The 20,733-nt window shown below is 60.7% G+C and overlaps 1 protein-coding gene and 1 long non-coding RNA gene across 6 annotated transcripts in view; both read right to left on the bottom strand.

Annotated features, from left to right (window-relative positions):
* Nucleotides 1-15,420, bottom strand: part of CCDC85C (coiled-coil domain containing 85C) — a 68,155-nt gene extending 52,735 nt beyond the window's left edge. For 2 of the 5 annotated variants that reach the window (XM_053927861.1, XM_053927857.1), the window contains exon 1: nt 14,322-15,419. In XM_053927861.1, the coding sequence (XP_053783836.1) occupies nt 14,322-15,114 (793 nt within the window). In that variant the 5' untranslated portion in view covers nt 15,115-15,419. Of the gene's footprint in view, nt 1-14,321 lie in introns of all 5 variants that reach the window. The other 3 variants (XM_053927860.1, XM_053927859.1, XM_053927858.1) reach the window with 3 other exon arrangements.
* Nucleotides 2,615-3,787, bottom strand: LOC128781319 (uncharacterized). The gene is made up of 3 exons (XR_008427265.1): nt 3,687-3,787; nt 2,944-3,043; nt 2,615-2,651 (listed from the first exon to the last, which is right to left on the bottom strand). It is a non-coding gene; the product is annotated as an uncharacterized lncRNA (long non-coding RNA).
* Nucleotides 15,421-20,733: the final 5,313 nt, after the last annotated feature.

Raw genomic sequence — 20,733 nt, forward strand, 5'->3', positions numbered from 1 at the left:
AGAAGCCAACTCAGAGACTCCAAACCCCATCTGTCTCCTGAGCAGAGACAAGTGGGGTGCAGGCTGGGTCACAGGTTCCATCTGTCACTGATACCCCTCATGGCTGGTGGCACTCCGCCACAGCACAAAGCTGAGGAGGCCCGGCCAGGGGTTCTGGGCCGCCCCAACCTCCACTCTCCACCCAGCATGTGGGTGGGAAACTGAGACACAGGGATGGGCCTGCATGGCACTTGTGACATCCCATGGGCTTGGGTGGCTTCCTTTCCTCACCTGTGCTGTGGGGCTGACGCCAACCCACCTGGCCCCCACAGCACCGAGGGTTCCTTCTGAAGCCCCTTAATGATAAATGTGTGCGTTTTTAGGAAGCAGTCTCTTTCACGAGGCATCATTCCCACATGCCAACTCATCACTCTCGCTCACAAGCATTTCCCTGTCTGAGCTGCAGGGAATGGGGGCTGGTGAGGCTCCCCCAGCCCCCAGCAGCTGCCCCCTCCACTGTTCCTGCTGCTCTGGTCCAGGTCCCCAACAGCCCCAAATGATAGCAGGTGGCCTCGGGGCTGGCAGGCCACAGCCAGAGCCCCACAGCCCCAGGCGAACCTGCAGAGCTCACGAGGGCCCCTGCCTTTCTGACCCAGGGCGGGGCTGACAGGGACAGGCCCAACAGGGCAGGAACACTCAGAGCGGTGGCCAAGATCCTGGCCAGGCCCACCAGCCCCTCGAAGCCCACTCACCATCCCCTACCAGGGCAGCTTCCCCTCCTCACCAGATTCCCCTCCTGGGCTCACGGGCTCGAAGCCACACTAGGAATTAAAAGGATAAAATCTAAGGAGAGGAGAAAGGAGTGCACCCAACGCAGCCACCTGCTTTGGGAGAGGCCGGCGTCACTGGCACCTGGGGTGCAGGGCAGGGCTCCCTCGGCCCACACAGCGCTGCCATCGGTCACTCTCCCTTCCCAGACTCTCTCCCCGCCATCCTCTAAGAATCACCTGATGTCAATGGTCCGAACTGGCCCGTTCAAGGCCTCCGAGGGAGACTGCGTTTGTTAGTTTCCTTATTGGGGGGGGGGGGGGGAGTCAAAGACGTGGCCCCTGGATTTATTCCAACCCCCTATGCGGTGGCCCTTATAGAGATCCCTAACCCAAGGGTCCACTTCACAGGTGGCAAAGCAGAGGGAGGGAAGAGAAGGGGGGGGTTTACAGCCCTCTGACCCCCAACAGTATCAGACTGTCACCTACTGCTCCCCAGCCTGAGGGCCATGCTGGTCAAACTGGATCAGCTGTGGGCCTGGCCCCACGGGCAGCGGCCTTGGAACCACGTGGGCCTGGCCCCACGGGCAGCGGCCTTGGAACCACGTGGGCCTGGCCCCACGGGCAGCGGCCTTGGAACCACGTGGGCCTGGCCCCACGGGCAGCGGCCTTGGAACCACGTGGGCCTGGCCCCACGGGCAGCGGCCTTGGAACCACGTGGGCCTGGCCCCACGGGCAGCGGCCTTGGAACCACGTGGGCCTGGCCCCACGGGCAGCGGCCTTGGAACCACGTGGGCCTGGCCCCACGGGCAGCGGCCTTGGAACCACGTGGGCCTGGCCCCACGTGCACCAGATTTGGGCAGAGAGCAGGCGCACCTGCAGGAAGCACCCCTCCACACCTGTGCCCTGTCTCTGCAGTCTGCTCGTGCCTCTCCCCTGAAGGCCCTCCCAGATCAGCGGTAGGACAGGCAGCAGGTGGTCCCTCCAGCCTGGCGTCCCGCCCCACCAGCGGGGGCACAAATGTCTGCTCCACGAACAAACAAAGCTGAGTTTCTCCCATCAGCCTCTGCTCCCCAGTCCGTGTGGAGAACACGGGAGCCCAGTCCAGCCTCCCGGCTCACCCTGGCCACCCCTCACCCAAAGCCCCCCTCTGCACTCCCCAAGCCCACCCAGGCCTCTGAGACCGGTCTTCAACTGGGATGGCCTTCCCACTTCTTTCAGTCGCCAATCAGCAAACCAGCGAAGGGTGAGGGGCGAGTGGGGATGAGGCACCTCTCAGCTGATAACAGGACTCCCCCCTCCCCTCACTGACACCCAGACAACAAAACCACCAGCAGCAAGCCAGTAAATTAGCAACTTTTAAAGTCAAATGTCGTTGGCTAGGCACTGCCCATCAGTCCAGGACCCAGATGGCTGGCCAGCTTCACTCGGCACCAAGGCACAACTGTTAGAAGAGAGCCCACAGACCCACTTGAAAGTCACCAGAAGGGAGCAATTCCAAAGCAAATTAGGAGGCTCTCCTGTTTTTATTCTGCTCCTGCTGGCGGGGGCCACGGGGAGTTGGCACGAGGGGCCTAGGGTTAGGGGCGGGCTGGGAAAGCAGAGCCTCGGGGGCTGGGGGGCACACGATCCCTCCCGGCTGCTGCCTTCCGATTCTGGGTCAGATCACTCCCCTGCCTGGGCAAGCACCTGGGAGGGGGGCACCTAGAAGGTGAGGGCCTGCGGTTGGAAACTGGGCCGCTGCAGGCCCTGAAGGCCTCAGAGCAGCAGAAAGGTCCAGAAGCCCAAAAGGCCCTGGTCCAGCTGGATGGGAGGAGCCTGGACCAGAGCAGCCGTGGACCTACCTGGTCCACCTGCCTCATCTCAGAAATGAGTCACCTGAGGCTGAAGGGAGGTGGGGAGCAACTGAGGCAGAAAGGAAATGAAGGAGAGAGAAGTTCAGGAAGCCAAGATCTGCGTGAAAAAACCTACCCAGCCCAAAACCCTCCGTAAATAAAACTTCAGGGCAGAGGTGCAAGGGGTGGGCTGGCTGAGGACGTAGGGCCGGCAGGGGTGAGCCAGAGCCAGTCGGCCCCCTGGCCGAGGACAGGCACAAACAGACTTCCAGGTGTTCCGGACGCCCGGTCAGCACACAGAGGGAGCCCTTAGGTTCGCCCTGCACCACAGGGTCCCACATGGAGTTTCTTACTGCTCGCACCTGTCACGTCCATTTGTTTATTTTTTAAAGGCTTCCGGAGACTCCTCACTGAGCCTCCTCCTGTGGTTTTTGGTCTCTCCTGGGCCCTGGACCACTCAGCCTGAGAAAAGCGATAGGTTGTGGCCCAGGAAAAATCATGAGTTCACCGTTGCATCAGGGTCCCGAGGTTAAGGGGTCCACGGGCCAGGGTGGAGAACAGGGCAGAGCTGGCCCTCGCCTCTCCCTCCTGTCCCACCCCCATCTGAAGCCCCTGTGTCTGGGCCACAGCTCCCCCGCTGCCCCGCCTGCTCAGGGAGTTTAGGTTGCACCAAAAACAAGGGGTCTTTTCATCCCACAGCATTTCAGCCCCACACACTGGGGAGCGGGTCACATTGCCCATAGCCAGGCCACACTCCCGGGATTGTGGAGATTGGAACTCAGTAGAAGGGGATTAAGGACCAAGGGGGAGAACAAGATGGGGTGGGGACCTCGGCAGGAGGATGGGAGCACCCCTGGAACCTCCCCACACACTCGGGAGCTACTGTCTGCCCCTGTCCCTCAGCAAGAGACATTCTGACGGAGGACAATGTTGCAGTGGGGGGGGAGGCAGCAGAGGCGGACTCACAGAAAAACTCAGCCCCTGCCGGGGCCAGGAAATGGGCCCCAGGGGAAGCAGGAGGTGCCAGGGGCCCGAGGACTGCAGGGGGTGCTGGGACCCCCAGGGCGTTGAAAGCAGGAATCACCCCCACCCACAGGGCTCCTACCATGTCAGGCTGTCCTTGCATTCCAGAGCAGAGTGGCTTAGAAGGAGCTCTCCTCCGACCCACCCGGCCAGCACCTTCCCCAGGAATGGGGCGGGCGCCGCCCTGCCTTTATCTCCCTAATGCCGCCCCAACCCCCGCCCCTCCACCCCACACACGGGAGCCCACGGGAGCCCGCACGAGCCCTCACGAGCCCTCACGAGCCTGCACGGGGCAGAATGCCAGTGGGGCCAGACCCCAGGTGCGGTGCATAATGGCCTCACGGGCTGCAGTAATGGCCTGCAGCTGGGCCCAGACAGCTCCTTTCACCCTGAGATGAGCAGTGGCGAGACTGCCCGCCACACCACCCGCCGCCCTCCACTGCCTCAGAGAGCCGAGGGCACAGAGGGCAGAGGGAGCTGCGGCTGCCAGCAGCCGGGCTGCAGCCTCATGGGGGAAGTGAGGGGAGAGAGGCCGGCTGGCCTGTGTCCATTCCCCCCGCCCTGCCCCTCCATTGTTTTAAAACCCATTTTCTTTGGTGGCTGATCCTGCAGACCTCTGGACCTCATTCTGAGGATAAGGAGCTGGGGGCTGGGAGGCACGGGTGCTCCCCCATGATGTGGGAGGGTGGGGGGTACAAGAGCGGAGGTGAGAGGAGGGGGCCTCAACCCAGAGGCCCAGGGTCAGCAGGATGGTGACCAGCAAGACCCTGGAAGTCTGGGCCTCAGGGTCTGGAGCGAGAGGTAGAGACAGACTGGACGCTGAGCATGGGGCAAAGTGACCACAGGCAGGGGCTGACGGAGAGGCAGCTGGGAGCCGCCCTCAGGGGGGTCTTGTTCTAGAAGACAAGCCCAGAGTGGGCATCAAACACCACCAAGAGGGGCCACGGGACCGGGCCAGAGCTGCCTTTCCCAGGATTCGGGGCTGCGCAGGGCCAAGAAGCACAGGGGCGGGGGGGGGGGGGGGGGGGGGGTAGCCAGCCTCCAGGGCTTTCCTGGGACATTGGGTAGTGAAAGGAAGGAACCTGAGGGGCAGGACGACAGAAGGGAGAGGATTGTGTTTGTTGCTTTGGACTAGGAAACAGGAGCCTGTTTGCAGGGGAAGAAGAAATAGTTAGGAGACAATGGTGGGGGAGGTCCCCTAGGAGGGGCCAGGGACTCGGAGAGGGAGCCCTCACCAGCCAGAAGACAAGGCACTGGAAGAGGGAGGAACTCACTGTTTAATTCCTGTCCGGTAGGAACGTGGCGTGTGCACACTCCGGAAAACACGGGCAGCACAGAAAACGGAGAAGGGCAGGGCAGGAGCCTCCCATTGCCCCCCCCCACCCCCCACCCCCGCCGCTGCGGGAGATGGGAAGCACCTGGGAAATGGAGCCTTCTGAGAGCCGCGAGCACGGGCGCTGTGGCCGGAACCCACCACAAAGGGCCACTCCCAGAGCAGGCTCATTAGGGACAGGAGCCGTGCTGCTGTGCTCGGTGACACGGGCTCATTCAGGGCCGGATCACAATCGGGCCCTTGTGGGGGGTGGGGACAGGTGCTCCGGAGCCTCTGATTCCAAGACAAGAGCGAGCCTCCTTGCCTTACAGCCCGGAGACAGACTGGGGGAGACAAAGAGATGTGTCCCCTGACAGCGCCAATGGGCTATTTTTGGAAATGGGTCGACTCTTCCCCAGAGCTGCCATCTCGGTGCCACTGGCCCTGCCTGCCTCTGTCCCCTCGAACGCAGCCTTAAAAGGCCCCCACCTGTCTGGGCAGCCCAGCTCGCCACAATGGGGCTGGCAAAGGCGTCTGCGGGCCTTGTCTGGGTCTAGGACAGCTCCCGGGTGGCAGGGGAGCCGGCAGGCTGTGTTTGAGGCTGGGGCACATGCTCAGGAACTTCAAGGCCAGATTCAAACCCACCTTCCCACCGCTGCCAGGCAGCCCCACTGGGCACGCTGAAGCCATCTCTCTGAGCACTGCCGACTGGCAAAGGTCAGCAAGAGGACACAGCACAAACCCCCCCGTTTCTCCCTCACAGCTAATGCCTGCTGACACCAGCCTCCTCCCCACTGGGGCCAGCCACATCAGGCCCTGGTGGGGTGGCGACTTTGCCCCTGGCTGACACTGAGGATTTCTCCTGGAGTTTCCATTCCCACAGCCACTCTGGCCACCAGGAGCACCTGGGGGGGCTTCTACACCCGCTGAAGCCCCTGGGACCAGTCTAGCCCATCACTGGGGGTCCGACTAGGCACTGGCATTGTTCAGGGTTCCCAAATGACATCTAATATGCAGCCCAGTGACAAAAGCAAGTGTGTATCTTTTAGCACTTAGAGGGAAACAGGGGAGGAGAGCGGTGAAAGCCACCACCCTCGGGTGCAGGCTTGGTTTTCACGTTAGCAGCTGAAGGCTATTTGGTGCCAAACGGAGCACCCGAAAAAGGCAGGTGACCCCCGTGGTTTGACCAAGAGGGAGAGTACCCTGTCCAGTGCCTCCCGGCCATCCGTTCCTCACCCCAACATTTACTGAGCACCTGCTACGTGCCAGGGAGACCGACGCTGCCCTGCAGACGGTTGGGGGCTGGCAGACAGACAGGACAGCCAACACAGGAGACTCAGGTCCAAAAACAGGCAGCCTTGCCCCGGGCAAACCCTACCCCCGGGAACCAGAGCTCGGCCTGTCCTTTCGCGCCAAACCTGTCACCTACTCCTGCACCCAGCGATCGCATGGCAGAGGCAGGTAATTCCATCAGGGCTCTCACTCTGGCCCTCCACGAGGGCAGGCTAGCCAGGTAGGGGCAGAGCTGTGCCCCCGTGCCACCAGCAGCCACCCTGCCCCCCACCACACTAGTGCTCAATCCCGAGACCTGGCCCACCGTGAGGATGGGCGCCCAGCAAGAGACCTAACCACAAATGTGGCCGACAAGAGGCAGGGTGGGCAGAGCAGGCAGCCTTTGTTTTTGCTGTGGCTCTGCCACCGCAGGAATGCTGAGTCAGAGAATAACCAGGGTCTCTGAGAGCCCCGGCACAGTCCACGGAGCCTCCCGTTTTACAGGTGGGAAATGAGGACAGAGAGAGGCAGGGACCTTGCATAAGGTCAGGTCACCAGTGGAAAGAAGCTGCTGGTTCTGTCTGTGTTGACCAATCCACAGAAGAGTGCTGGGTGACCCAACTGCGCCCCAAAGCCCCAGGGGTGGGGAACGTGCCGGCTGACGCAGCTGCTCTCAGGCCCAGCAGATAACCTGTATTTATGAAGCGGGGGAGCAGGAGAACAGGAGGGGACGGGCTGTATAGAAGATCCAATTGCAGGTGCAGCCCTAACAGAAAACTCTGGATTCCCCTGGAAAAGCCCATCAGAAAAGGCTGCAACAGATGGACAAAAAGGTGAAGGGATTAGGAAGGACAAATTGCAAGCTATAAAAATAGTCACAGGGATGGAAAGTACAGCACAGGGAATACAGCCAATAAATAATGTAATCAATACGTACCAGATGGGTCCTGGACGTGCTGGGACCGTCTCTTTGTAAGGCAGATAAACATCCAATTATTATGTTATACACCTGAAGCTAATATAATATGGTATACCAACTACCATTGAAAAATAAGTTTTAAAATAATAATTTAGCCCTGGCTGGTGTTGCTCAGTGGATTGAGCACCGGCCTGAGAACCGAAAGGTCACCAGTTCACGATTCCCAGTCAGGGCACATGCCTGGGTTGCAGGCCAGGTCCCCAGTTTGGGGCATGTGAGAGGCAACTGATCAATGGTTTCTCTCCCTCTCTTTCTCCCTCCCTTCCCCTCTCTCTGAAAGTAAATAAGTAAATCTTTTAAAAAGTAAAATAAAATAAAATAATTTAAAAAATTGTTTTATGCTAAGAAAAAAAAAGGCCATACCCAAAGTGCCCACAGGTGGAAAAGCCCAACCCAGGGACTTGGCCGGGGCCGGGGCGGGGGGGGGGGGGGGGGGGGGGCCGGGGGGGGCCCAGGTGCAGTGGGAGGAGCTGCCCAGACTCCACCTACCCTGGCCCTGCTCACGCCCCAACCCCTGCTTCCCAGTTGCCAGTCACCCCAGCGAGCCAGCTGTGCCAGGCACATGCCTGCTGTGTGCCTGGGCTCCAGCTGTTCCTTCTGCCACGCCTGGGCTCTCCCTGCTCTCTTCTGCTTGTACTAACCTGCTCCCCCTTTGCCACCCATATCAGGTCCCCTCCAGCCACCCCCTCCACTGATCTCCCAGCACCCTGAAGAGGCTGAGAGACAAACCAGGGCCCGCTTTGGAGAGTAAAATGTGTGTAACAAATTGTCAACCAGGAGGAGAGCAAGAGAGCGTCATCCAGGCAGTGCAGGCTCCGGGGTCCCTTGGACGGGAGCTCCTGGCCCCGCCCCAGCCCCACTGACCTGATGGGACCTGCCTAACTGCCCAAGCCTTCTCAGCCCCAGAGGGTGGGGGTGGGGACAGGGGTGGGGATCAGTGGGGCCTGCAGCTCTTCCCGAGTGAGTGAGGTCGCCCTTCAGGAAACACACACACATACCCTAAGACACACCCGCCTTGCCACAGAGCAGGGAAAAGCCCGTCTTTGAATCCAGGAAACAACAAATGACACACGGCCTCAGCCTCTGGTGGACAGGGAAGCAGGAAGGAGGAAGGGGAACACCCTCCCTCCTCCCCAGCTGAGGCCTCCACGTCTGGAGACTGAGCCGATGCTCCACACCTCCGGTTAAACCTCTCTGCAGGGTGAGCCCCAGGGAGCTTACAGGAAAATCCGTAAAACCCCTCATCTTGCTGCCCTGCCCCCCAGAGAGCTGGAGCCTGGCAGAGACTTGTTCAGGAGCAGGCGTCCATCACCGGGGTGGGGGGTGGGGGGACACCCAGCGTCAGAACTGCCCCAAACCCTCTGCCCACCTGCCCCCACCAACCTGTGGAGGCAGGGGACAGTGGCGATGTGTGACAATGAGGGGCTCCGGGGACTTGGTAGGAGGGGAACCATTCCCAACTTTTCACCATGGAGGGACTGTCACATCCCTTAGCAGACAAGCGTGTTCCTCTGTCGCCAAGGGCAGCCCCCTGGAGCCCCCTCCTCGTGCTCCAGGGAGATGAGAACTACCCACGCCCCAGCTGTGAAGTCTCAGAGTGGTCCCTGCATGGAACCCAGGTGGCAGGTGTGGGCAAGCTGGCTGTGGCAAAGACATTTCTGTGACCAGACAGAGTGAGGCTGCAGAAAGCACATCACCTACAGTGCTGGCCTACCTGAGCCTGGCAGCTCAGGGCTGCCGGACCTCAGAGGTCAGAGGTCATATGGAGGCAGACAGAGGGCTGGGCTTTGGGGCAGACTTGCCAGGTCTGCGAGCCTGCAGAGGTTCTCTCTCATGGCCGCTGTCCCCGTTACAGCCACCCGAGAGGCCCCAAACTTCCTCCCCTGGTGTCCCCTGCCCAGCCTACACCAGGACACACACCAGATGAGTAGTCCTGTGCCACCACTCCCCGAGCCAGGACCCACAGATCACTGTACGGGGTGCTCAGAAGTCTGACACAGTAACCGTGCAATTCACTGCCTGCTGTCGTCTCCCTCCCTGCTCGCAGGGCAAATTCTCCCCGCAACTCGGCCACCCTCCTGCTTCCCGACAGCACACAGTAGTCTTTGCTTGCACAACGAGTCTTTACTCCCCTCACACTGCGTTCAGCGATGCCCCTTCCCAGGTGTCCAAGCCAGTGCTTGTATCCCGCCCCTGCCGGGCAGCTCCCCACCTCCAGAGGCAACACAGTCTGCCAGGTCCACACTTGTCTGTGGGTGCTGCCATCTGACCCACTGGAACTCAGCCTGTGCCCTTGGGGTGCACACAGCGCTCACATCCCGGGGCTGACAGCACCACCCCCATACGCTGGCAGCAGCTCCCGGGCCCCGAGGCTTTCCTTCTCCTGGCTCAGCATTCCAGTTCTTTCTGCTCACATGACAAGGCTCCCAGCGCCCGAAACAAGCTGCAAGAGCACCTCCCTCCCAGGCCCGGCCCTGGGCCCCTGTGGTTTGGCCCCCTGGCAGACCTCATGCTGCCCGCCCCTGCTGGAGTGCCCTCGCCCTGCCCTTCCCCCAAACAAGGACTCATTTGGCTCTGACACACAGTGGGCACAAGAGTCCTGTGCTCACCCAGGAAGGCAAGTCTGCAGGGGTCCAGGTGGCAGTGGAGGCCACTGAACCTGACCTTTGAGGCCCAGCTCTAGCACCAGGGTATTATTATCTATCCTCAGGACACAGATGAGGAAACTGAGGATTAGAAGTTCAGGAGCTGCTGGGCTCACGCAGCAGGGGGCAAGGCCGGAACTGCCCCAGGCCTCTCTGACCTAGAGCGGGAGCCAGAGCCCTGACCAGCGGGCGGCACTGCCCCTCAGCACCCCCGGCGCTGAGTGCTGCGGCCACAAGGAGGGGGATCAGCGTGTCAGGAGACAGCTACACTTCCAGGTGTGCACACCTTGCTCCACTCTGTCTCCCCTCACCCCCGGGGCCACCTAACAGCTTCCCCCTTTGCAGATGAGAAAGCAGAGGCCCACGGAGGTGCCAGAACTGACCTAAGGTCCCCGGCTTCCGATGCTCTGTGCTGACGACAAGCGTGGTGTGGAGAGTCCCCAGGGAAACACAGACTGTGAGCCACAGAGGGCTTCCTTGCCAACCGTGCTGCTCCAGGGCCAGCATTAAACCACGACTGTGTCCTTTGGGCTCAGAGGCCAGGCCAACAGGTGACGGGCCTGGTGGGGCCCCTGGCCAAGGGAAGCCACCCTGGCAGAGTCCAGCGAAAGAATGAAAGCCCATGTGAGGTGGGCCCCCGCACCTTGGAGCATGCACCACACCTGCCTTCTCGATCTTACCTGTACAGGCTCGAGGGAGGAGACCAGGATGAGGCTCATGGTCCCACTGCTGTGGAAGGGGTGCCACACCTCTGTCCCACATGTCCCACCCCTGCGGCTCCCTCCCCACCCGCTCTGTGTCCACCTACAGGTCCTGGTCCAAGGACCAGCTCCAGGGAGGCCTTCTGTTGCGGGCAGGCCTCCCTTGGGGGCCCCTCTAGCCCCACCCAGCCAGACTATCCTGGCCCAGAGGGCAGCAGCCACCAGGCAGAAGGCTGACTCTGACACAGGAGACCCAAGACCGATCCCAGACCAGCGGGACCCAGAGAAAGTCACGGCACCCCTCCCCAAGCCTCCGTTTGCCCGTCTATGACATGGGACCATATGGGCGCTCTGAACAGAATGGAGCTGGGGCTGGGAAGCTCTCTGTGGTGAATGGTGACATGTTGGCCACACGCTGGCCCTCCCCTGGGTTACCTGCCTGTGAGTCCTCTTGTGCAAGGCCAGCACCCCAAGACTGTCGGTGGATGGTCAGGATCAGGTTGGGGAGGGAGTGAAAAGGCTCATCTAACCAGCCCACGGTCTTCACTGACCTTTGCTCCCGGGCTACCCTGGGTTTAGGAAAAGCCTCCGCATTAGCCAGTCCTGCCCAGGAGGCCCGGAGCTGGGTGGCCCAATGTGAAAACCTGTTCAGGGCCAGCACGATCCATCTCCTTGAAGGCCCAGACCACCCCCGCTCCACCCTCCCTTTAAACCAACAAAAAACACAAGCCAGAGAACAAACCCATCTTATTTTGAGAAGCTCAAATTTTTAATCCAAACTTTTAAAAGTAAACAGGGCTATACAAAGGCTTGCTGCAGGTCCTGGTGTCCCTAAGTTAGCTAAAGGGGAGCGGCCCCAGTGGTGGGGGAAGGGAACAGAGCTGACTTGCACTGGGACGAGCTGGGGGGTGGGGGTGGGGCTGTTCGGGTAGGTGGGGCAAGAAGGATGGGGGAAGGGCAAGCGGGAACTGCTGGAAATGCTTTTGTTTGAAAACCGCATCCATTCAAGGGGGCAAACCTGGCTTTCTGGCGTTTGGGGTTCACCTGCCTCAGTCTGCCCCACTGGGTCACAGTGAAGACGCTGCAGTCCAGATTTCATCCGGCCCTCAGTCAAAACCAGTGGGGGTGGAGGGTGCCGTTTGCACTCTTCAGAGGCCGGCCAGCAGCCCTGCCACGACTGCCCTGCACACAGATGGGCCACCTCCCACCACAGCCTCCTGGGCCTCCCAGGGCACCCAGCCAGCGGCAGGTACCCCGCAGCTCCCAAGGGAGGACGACAGGGTCCCCATTCCCCAGGCTCACTGGCAGGTGCAGCCAGACATGGGCCCACACATTCGGATGAGCTGGCTGTCTAAACGGAGAACAGTTGTAAAGAAGTCTGCTTGGCAAGCCCCCAGAAGGGTCCCTACTGGTTTTTCACAAGGAGCCTTGGAAGAAATATTCATTTCAAGGACTCTGACAACTGCTGAGACCTACTGTGTGCAGACCCTGGCCTCCCTCGCCCCCACGGATAAAGAGGGCACTCTGAACTTACCCACCCAGAAGAGCAGAGAGGCTCAGTCAAGCCAAGTAACTTGCAGAGCGAAGAGGAGGAACAGGGATTGGTTCAAATCCAAGATGGCCTGACCCCTCTGGAGAAAGGGGTTATCGACCATCTGCTCAGTGGTCACCAATAAGGAAGTGACACTTCCCAGGATGGGAGAAGGAGGGCAAGCCTGGATCAGGAACCAGGAATAGGGGATCACCCTTGTCTGCTAATTAACAGGATCAGCCACCGTGACTAGAGGCCAGAGATGCAAGCCAGCCCACCGCCCAGGCAGGGGAGGACCCTGGTGGCCCCATCGCCAGCCACGCTCAGACCCCTGTGCCTCCACTTGCTTGTCTGTAAAGTGGGGATAATGCTACCTCTCCCAGGGCTCCGGTGAGGATGAGCTGAGACCAGGTCCGAAAGGCACCAGCCCTGTGTCTGACTCCACTTTCCCCACCACCCAGGCCGGGGCTCACTGGTCCCGTCTCCAGCCTTGCTCTTCACACAGCTTAAACTACAGGTCCGAGGACAGAAAAGGCCATTTGTAAGAAGAGGGCCTTGTCCCTGTTTCCAGGCATCCTATCCATGTTGGGAGAACATCTCAGGTCTAGCCCAGTCCTCCACTCCTGCATCCCTGGCAACTACAAGAGAACTTCCCTACAAATATGCTGAGACACTCAAGCCCTCCCGTGTCCTGCAGAGAACCACTCTCGCCAAGTGTCCTCAATGATGCAGCTGAAAACTAGCAACATTTCATTTCCCAGCCACAGGACTGCAGCAGTCCCCTCCCTCATGCTGCAGTTGGGGAAACTGAAGCCCAGAAATCTGACCCTCCCAAGGCTGCCCCACCCCCCAAGAAGGCTTTAGGCCAGAAAGGCTCAGACTGGGGCTCCTCATTCCCCAAACCCTGAAACCCCAACAAATGAAACCACCTAACTCTCCGCTAGTGCCATTGGCCTTAAGAAGCCTGCGGTGGGAGGTGGGGTTGGATACAGAGTTACCAAAAGTAACCTGAGTTGTGGACGTAGATTGCTAATCAGTAACAAAATATCCCTCTCAACCCAGTCCTGCCCTGAACTCCCAGTCTGGGAAGGTAAATAAAGGAAAAACTGTGCTACACTAACTTGCAGCCCACCTCCTGCGTCCAGTTGGCACCCCAGCCCCCACCCCAAAGCACCTGCAGAAGCCATTTGGCCATCAAACCAAAGACAGAGTGTCCTTCACCTGCTCAGGCTGTCACTCTGGGGAAGAATAGTCACTTAAGGTCTAATACATGTTCTCTGAACCAGGAGAGCCTTTAGCAGAACCAGAAAGAGCTGTTTAATTCCCACCTCCAGGCAAACTGTAGTAGCAATTGCCACCAGAACTGGGAGCCAAGCCATCAAAAATGTGGAAAAACAGGGAGGCAGCGCCACGGCTCAGCTCCACGGACCAAGCTGGGGGCTCCCTGCCCTGGGCATGGAAGACAGGAGCTGAGCTTTCCTGAGTTCAAAGGTCCTGCCACCCACACCCTGGCCACCCACCACCCTGGCACTTCCTGTATGGCGACCAACGGTTTATAAATCCTTTCAGAAGCTTCCTCTCCACCTCAAATCCCCAAGGCAGAGATCATCGGCTCCATTCTACAGATAAGGAAACTGAGGCACAACGGTGAACACAAAGGCAGACCCACGTATCTCTCTGGAAGGTCTTAGAACCTCCGTTGAGAAAGGTATCTCCTTCCTGAGAAGTGCAGGGCTAAGTGAGAATCCAGGAAGGCTCTGAGCCTGGGTCCTCTGGCCCGGCTGCCTCGGGGTCTCAACCTGGCTGCTGCCTGTGCTTCTTTCCAGCCCACAGGCAGCAGCAGGAGGCCCAGGCATTACCCCAGCCCCAGCTCACACGTGGATGCAGGTCTCGTTTGGGGCAGCCTGTTGCTCCCAATAAGAGGGAAATTCACTTGCGCTAAGAAGGGCATTCATTTTTTTAACTCGAGCTTCCTGCTGGCGGACAAGGATTTCCAGGCAGAGAGGAGGCGCCCCCAGGCCAGCCCTGCGTGCAGCGCCGGACACTGACACTGATAACCCCGCAGGAGAGAAACTTTCCTGGGGTCTGGCGGTCCCACCCGGCTGCCCACGAGAAGCTGGGCAGGGACCTGCCTCGATCACTTTGTCAGAAAAACACCACCCAAAGCCCTACTGCGGGCGGGCGCGAGATCTCCCGGCCCTGGTCTGGATGCCGGCTGGAGGAGGTCTGGAGTGGGGGAAGGGGCTGTGACCCGCGCTGTCCCGCCGGTGTTCTTACCGTGCAGGCCATTGGGGATGCTTCGATGGTGAGGTGGCGCCGACAGGTCGTCCAGGGACCTGCGCGTGGCCACGGCTTTGCCGTCGGGGACCTTGTGCGGCCCTGGGGGCAGAAGCGGGGGCGGGACGTGGTGGTGGTGGTCCGGGCTGCCGCCGCTGCCGGCGCTTGACGTGCTGCTGCCGTCGCCCACGTCGCGGGCCCCCGTGCCCGCCGTGCCGCCGGCCAGCGGCCCGCTCAGGCTGGCCTGGCTGTCGATGGAGCTGCGGGAACCCGCGCCGCCGCCGCCGCCTCCGCCCGCGCCGCCCGCGCCCCCCGCCAGCGCCGCGCGCTCCTCGTCCAGCAGCAACACCAGCTCCTTGAGCTCCAGGTTCTCGCGCAGCAGGGCCTCCTGGCGCGCCTCGAGCTCGCGCAGCTTCTGCTGCGAGCGGGCCACCTCGTGCCACACGGCGCCGGCCGCGTGGCGCCCGAAGCGCTGCCACTCGCGCGCCAGCTTGCGCCCCTTCTGCCGGTCGTCGTCGAGGAAGCAGCAGAGCTCACGCAGCTCCTGGTTGTCGTCCTGCAGCCGCTGGTTCACGTCCTTGAGGCCGCGGATCTCCAGCAGGTGCTGCTGCAGCCGCCGGTTCACGTCGCGCATCAGGCCGCCGTGCTCCAGCATGAGGCCCACCTTCTCGCCCTCGGCGCGCCGCAGCCGCCGCGCCAGCTCTTCTTTGCTCCAGCGCAGAAGCTCCTCGTCCGGCACCTGGCTCAGCTCCTCCGACGCCGCCGCCGCCGCCGCCGCAGGGGGCTTCGCCATGGCTGGGCCGTCACCGCGGCATCGCCCGCGCCCTCGCCCGGCCGGCGCTCCCCGCGCCGGGGCTGCGCTGGGCCGGTCCGCGCGCGGGCGGGGGGCAGGCGGGGGCGCGTGCGGCCCGCCCCACGCCGCCTCGCGAGTCCTCACGCAGCGCCCGCCCGGGCCCTCGGGACCCCGCGCGTCTCGGGTATCAGCGAGCGAGGATCGCTGCCGTGTCGGCGGCCGCCGTGCCGGGTGCTCTCCGGGCTCGGGTGAAGCAGGCGGAGGCCCGCCCCCGGCCCAGCTCCGGGAGCCCCGGCCGCCCCGCCCACTCCGGGCGGGGAGGAGGCGGGGCACCGTGGCCCGGCCCCGCCTCCCAGGGAGCGGGCTCCGAGCCCCGAGGTCCCCCACGGCTGTGCGCTCGCCCGCCCGACGCCCTGACAGAGGCGCGTTGGAGCCGCGGTCCCGCCCTCCCGTGCGTCCGATTGGGTCTCTCCGGGGGTGTGTGGGAGGGGCGGGGCTCACGAAGGGGACGCTGCGGAAATGGTACAGTCCACCCACTGGGCTTTTAACACTCCCTCCTCCCCCTGGCGGTTCAAGTTTCTGCGCCGGAGGACGCGGCCTGGGCCAATCCCAGGGCTACAGGGCGCTTTTAAAATGCAGGTACAGTGCGGGGAGGGCGACGGTGGGAAAAGGTAGGGCCGGGCTTCCCTTAAAGGAGACGCGCTGAAAAGCGTTCCGAGCCCCTTCCCAAGCCAGCGTACCCCGCCCACCCTCCTTCGCCCCAAATAAACAAACACCCTCGACCCGGGGGATAGGTCCCCTTCTCCCTCCCGGGGCACCAGAGTCCAGCGTAGTCTGAGCTCCGACGAACAATAGGACTCTGACACAGGGGTCGCTCTCCCGGCGGCAGGGCGGCTCTTTGTCCCCTACCCTGCCCCGGGCTCCGCCACCCCCACACCACCCTGTCCCCTGCCAGAGCGCGCAGAGGGGCTGCGTCTCCACTCTACCCGGGGATTGTGGCTCCGGCGTCGGCGCACGCGGAGGACCCGGGCCTCACCAGCCGCGTCCCAGAGCATCGTCTGTACCCTCTTCCCTGCCCCGAGGGAGTCGAGGGCGCCGGGAATATGCCCCCCCGCCCCGAGCGACGCTGAGAGCACCGCTCTCAGCCCACCCGTCCGCGGGTCCCAAGGACTCTGGGGAGAATCTTTGTTTTGCGAGGTGGAGACCACTGGGGCCTTAAGGTTGGGGTCGCAAGGCGCCGAGCCGGCAGCAGAGCCTCCTCCCCACCGGCAGCCTCGCCCCTTTCCACCGCCTGTGAGTCCGCCTCGTTATCTTCGTGTCCCTGGAGCGCATTTAAGGCGCGTCTGCTGGGAGCCAAGCGGAGGGGGGCGTGCGTCCCCAGGGACCCGCAACTGAGCTAAAACCCGCGCTCTCGACCCGGAGCGCGCGCCGCAGCAGCAGCTGGTGCCCCATTTCCATCCCAGAACCACGCAGCCAGCACTGCTCCAGCCCAGCCTGCTCTAGACCCCCGGGGTCTGCGGAGGACGACCGCAGAAGCCGCGCTCTCCGAGGGAACTGTCACTCGGGCGGGCGGGCAGGCAGGAGAGCAGATAAATCAGATGACTACGAGGCTGCCCGAAGTGCTGTTCGCGCACAGGATTAAGACCAGCTGCTGTCACAGGAAGTGACAGTCGGTTACTTTAGGTCCTGCGGTCAGGAGGACCTCTGAGGAGGTGCATGTAGTCTGAGGTCTGAGCGAAGAGGACACAGATGAGGCGGAAGGGCGCTCTACGTGGAGGGAAAAGCTAGTGCAGAGGCCCTAGAAGTGGCTGGTTAGTGGTCTCTTCAAGGAAGGCTAGTAAGGCTGGGAGGGGGCTGGGGAAGGGGAAGAGAGATGAGGCCCCAGGGCCCGCTCCCGCAGGGTTCTAAGGCGGCTGGGAAAGCAGTGGGGGGTTAGCAGGAAACAGCGCGACCCGGCTTACCTTTAAGGGACCAACTGTGGATAAGGGACTGGGGGAGTGCCCAGGGAGGTCCATACAGATTCAGGACCTCCTTCCCCCGCCCATCAGCCCGTCTCTGCAGGCAGGCGTTCAGGAGGAGGCAGGATGGGAGAGGATGAGCCGGAGGGGCGTAGCTTTGAGTGTGAAGCCCCAGGGAAGTGGAGTGCCCGGCAGGCAAGGAGGCCCCCTGAGCGGACTCCTGGACCCCAGAGAGAGTGGGCAGAAAAAAGGGTTTCGGGTCTTAAGTGGGGAGGCTGTGGGTCTTTCCCACTCCAGGACATCAGAGGGAACAGCTGCCTAAAGCACGCACTCCCAGAAGGAAGCACAGAGCTGCTCCTGGGGGAAAGAGGGGTGAGCATAGGACACCAGACTCACCAGGGGAGTTGCGAAGAGGGTCGCCGCTGCACTTGTGGGGGCCTCCGCCCCGATATGTGTGGCTCCTGGTGGTTCTGGTGGCCTGTCTCAGTCCCCTGATCCTCCCTGGTTGGCAGCTCTTGCTGAACTTCCTGAGAGAAAAACGAAGCCTCTGTCTAGAAGGGTTTTGAGTGCATCATCTGCAGACTGTGGAACGAGGGGTGCCCTGGCCAAGACCTCCCGGGAGCGTCTCTAACACCCCCCTGGGGCAGCAAAGACAAAGTGCCAGAGGTGAGGCTGCTGGGTGGCTGGAGAGAACGTCTCTGCTCCCAGCACTGTGGCTGGACAGGCTTGGGCAGGACCAGGTAGGACTGCAGGAGGTCAAGAGGGCCCCAAGCTGAGATAGGCTCCGGAAGCAAAGCCAGAGCCACCTCCCAAAGGACCCACAACCCCCAGGGTCCAGCAAGAGGTGCCAAGCCCCCTAGAATACCCATGGTCCAACAGACCCTGTACCCTGAGCTAGGATCTAAGAAATATCCAGCATCTTGGCCCTTTAAGCCCTCGGTCACAAGCAGCCCCACCTTGTCAGGACAACAGTGAGACCAGGCCATGGTCTCTAACACAGTGCCACTCTAGGGCCCAGTACAAGCATCTGTGGGTCTCTGCAAACAGAAAGGGGCGCCGCCAGGCCCCCATTCTTCCCCCAGACTCTCCCAGGCTGTGTGTGTCCATTTCAAGCCTCACAGATGTGAGAGCCAGCAGGGGGGAAAGCTGGTGCAGAGTTGATAAAATACTGCAAAACGCAGGGTCTGTGCACTGGGGAAATGAGAAAAGCACACAGTGGAGGTAACTGTCCAGGTGGGGTGGGGGTGGGGAGGGGCTCTGTAGTGTCCTGCCCGGCTGGGGACTGAGCCCAGACCGCAGTGCAGGCAGGCACCTGTCTGCTGTTTGCTGAGTGAATGTGCATCCCTCTAGGGCATGACCAATCAAGTGTGAGGCCCTCATTTAGAAGGGGAGGAGACAGCCCCAGAAGGTCCCTTTCATTGCTCAAGGTCACTTTCATTTGTTAGTTTACTGAACACAAAAACATTAGCCCTGGCCCGGTGGCTCCATTAGTTAGAGCATCCAGATACACCAAAGTTGTGGGTTTGATCCCTGGTCAGGACACATTGAAGAAACGACCAATGAGTGCATCAATAAGTGGAACAACAAATCGATGTCCCCCCTCCCTTCCTCTCTTTCTAAAAGCAATAAATAAAAATTGTAAATAAGTAAAATTAGAAAGCATCATAGAAGTCTCTATGCACAAAGGCATGTGTGTGTGCCATCTTATATCCATTGTAAATTGTACTGCGAAGGAGATGCGCAGGAGGCTTCAGTCCGAGAGCATCCTGAGACACCGAGCAGCTTCCTGGGGGAGGTGACACTGGACACAGTCACCGGCAAGCAGTGTCCGAGTCGTTGTGGCTGAGATGAGACAAGTTCACACGGACTACCCAGTCCTGTGGAGGAAAAGGGATGGCATGGCCACTCGCAAGAGGAGAGCCCCCTGACCCTTACCTTGACAGGCTTTTATTGGCTTAATTTGCATAGGAATACAGGGCATGTATATGGAAAGCTCATCAATCATTGTCAGGCAGTAATAATCAAATAGACAACATTCAAAGAACTCTGAGGGCTTATTTTGAGTCAGGGTCAGATAGCTAAAGGACCATAAACCTTTGGGGAAACAAACTCATTTCATGCTTGGACCCTTATCGTTTAAATTGAGGGTATTAGCAAAGCAGGTTTCACAGGATTTTATGCATTCTCTCTCAGGCCTGATTGCCCCGGGGAACCCACTCTTTCCAGCACAGGGCCGCACCCACCTCCAGCATTGTTTCAGGCTTAAATCAGGCAGGGGAAATAAGGCAGCCAAGAGATTAGGAGACTTCTTATAGACTGAATAAGGACTCAGGCCAAGTCAAAGCCAAGGGGTGAGGGTCCATCACCCCCTTTCTCCATAGCCTCCCAAGTCCTTCCCTGAGGGCTCCCTCGTGACCATGCCCGTCTTAGGTCGTCCCTCCCTCGAGGAATCTTACCCGTCATTGGCTAACCGGTCATGCACTGGGGGCCAGGCAGGGTGAAGTCAAGTGGGCAGAGGCAGCGCCCCCTTCCAGGGAGATAAGCTTTGTCTCCTTAGTGACTTAGGGTCCCAAGGTCTGTCACTCAGCCTTAGCCATGGGGGGTTACAGTCTCTGAAACCAGGCAGGACGGTTCCCAATAGACACTGGAGTCGAACCTTGAAGAAAAAGCAGGAGTTGTCAGACTGTTGGGAGGGAAGGGCACCAGCCAAGGCCCAGAGGGGAGCAGCAGGGACCAGTGTGCAGGCACTGCAGGGTCTTGTTGCTGGGGGATGCGAGGGTAGCGCTGGGAGGCACAGGGCTCTGGGAGCCAGGGGAGGAAGGGTGGCCCTCTGCCCGGGGCCCTGCTGGTCAACAACGACAACAGTCACCACCACCTCCTTCCCCTTACCCGCACTTGGCGTGTGCCAGGGATCCTAACCCAGCCCTCGAGTGGTGGACGGGTCATCAGCCTTCTAGGGCTGAGTGTGGATTCCTGTAGGCTTGGGTGTCTGTCTGTACCAAGCTCAAATCACCAAGTGAGAACTTACGGGCGGTGTTCAGAGGCCTGTGGATGTGTAAGGGCTCCGGCGGGGCTCCGTGGGTTGGGCATCATGCTGCAAAGCAAAAGCTCACCGATTTGATTCCTGGTCAGTGCACACGCCTGGGTTGTGGATTTGGTCCCCGGTCGGGGCACATAAGAGAAGCAACTGATTGGTGTTTCTCACTCACATTGATGTTTCTCTCCCTGTTTCTCTTTCCTTTCCCCTCTCTCTAAAAATAAATAAAAATTTAAAATTGTTTTAAAAGAGATAGCAATCAGGGCTCAGGGGAAAGTGCCTGTAGTTCAAGGACAGTGCCAACTGAGCACTTGTACGGTTTGTACCCACCCATGCCAGGGCTTCACTGAGGTTGTCTCGCTGAGTCCTCGCTGCAGCCCTCTGAGGCAGCAGCTCCCCATCTTGAGGCTCACACAGGTTCAGTCACTTGTCCAAAGCACACAGCCAACAAGCGAATGGGCTTAGATTCAAACTCGGGCCCTCTGAGCTCAAGAGTGTTCCTACACCCACAGATCACTGCCTCCTGCACCCCGATCGCTCCTTGTCAAAGGAGAGAACTGGGCCTTCCGCTGTGGCTCTGGTTCTAGCGCGCTTGGGGCCTGCCCTGTGCCGGGCCCCCAGTTT

This window comes from Desmodus rotundus, chromosome 7 (assembly GCF_022682495.2).
Source record: "Desmodus rotundus isolate HL8 chromosome 7, HLdesRot8A.1, whole genome shotgun sequence".
NCBI classification, from domain to species: domain Eukaryota; kingdom Metazoa; phylum Chordata; class Mammalia; order Chiroptera; family Phyllostomidae; genus Desmodus; species Desmodus rotundus.